This window comes from Penaeus monodon, chromosome 19 (genome assembly GCF_015228065.2).
Source record: "Penaeus monodon isolate SGIC_2016 chromosome 19, NSTDA_Pmon_1, whole genome shotgun sequence".
In the NCBI taxonomy this organism is placed as follows: Eukaryota; Metazoa; Arthropoda; class Malacostraca; order Decapoda; family Penaeidae; genus Penaeus; species Penaeus monodon.
In genome coordinates this window covers 31,695,649-31,695,891 of record NC_051404.1, presented here as the reverse complement: position 1 = coordinate 31,695,891, position 243 = coordinate 31,695,649, and the positions used below count along the sequence as shown (strand labels likewise).

The window sequence follows — 243 nt, the reverse complement described above, 5'->3', positions numbered from 1 at the left end:
TCATGTTAGTCTAAAACTAATACGAGAAGATTCCCTCTCCATCTACCCAGGTCACTGTGGTCCTGGCAGCGTTGGGCGTCGCACTGGCACTCCCTCAGTACAACTCCGCCCCAGCGCCCGCGGCACCGGCTCAGTATGGCACTTCGGAGCCCGTGGATCCTGTAAGTACCACGTCCAAGGTCTGAGTTCGTGCTATGCATTTTCAAGTTCTTTGATTCCGCGATTTCAATTTCAAAAACTGAG

At 52.7% G+C, this 243-nt stretch overlaps 1 protein-coding gene across 1 annotated transcript in view; it reads left to right on the top strand.

The window, feature by feature from the left end:
- LOC119585470 (cuticle protein 7-like) overlaps positions 1-243 on the top strand; it is a gene marked incomplete in the record, with an annotated part of 3,470 nt that overhangs the window by 2,406 nt on the left and 821 nt on the right. The window contains 1 exon segment of the mRNA XM_037934117.1: positions 51-162. Within this exon segment, the coding sequence (XP_037790045.1) occupies positions 51-162 (112 nt within the window).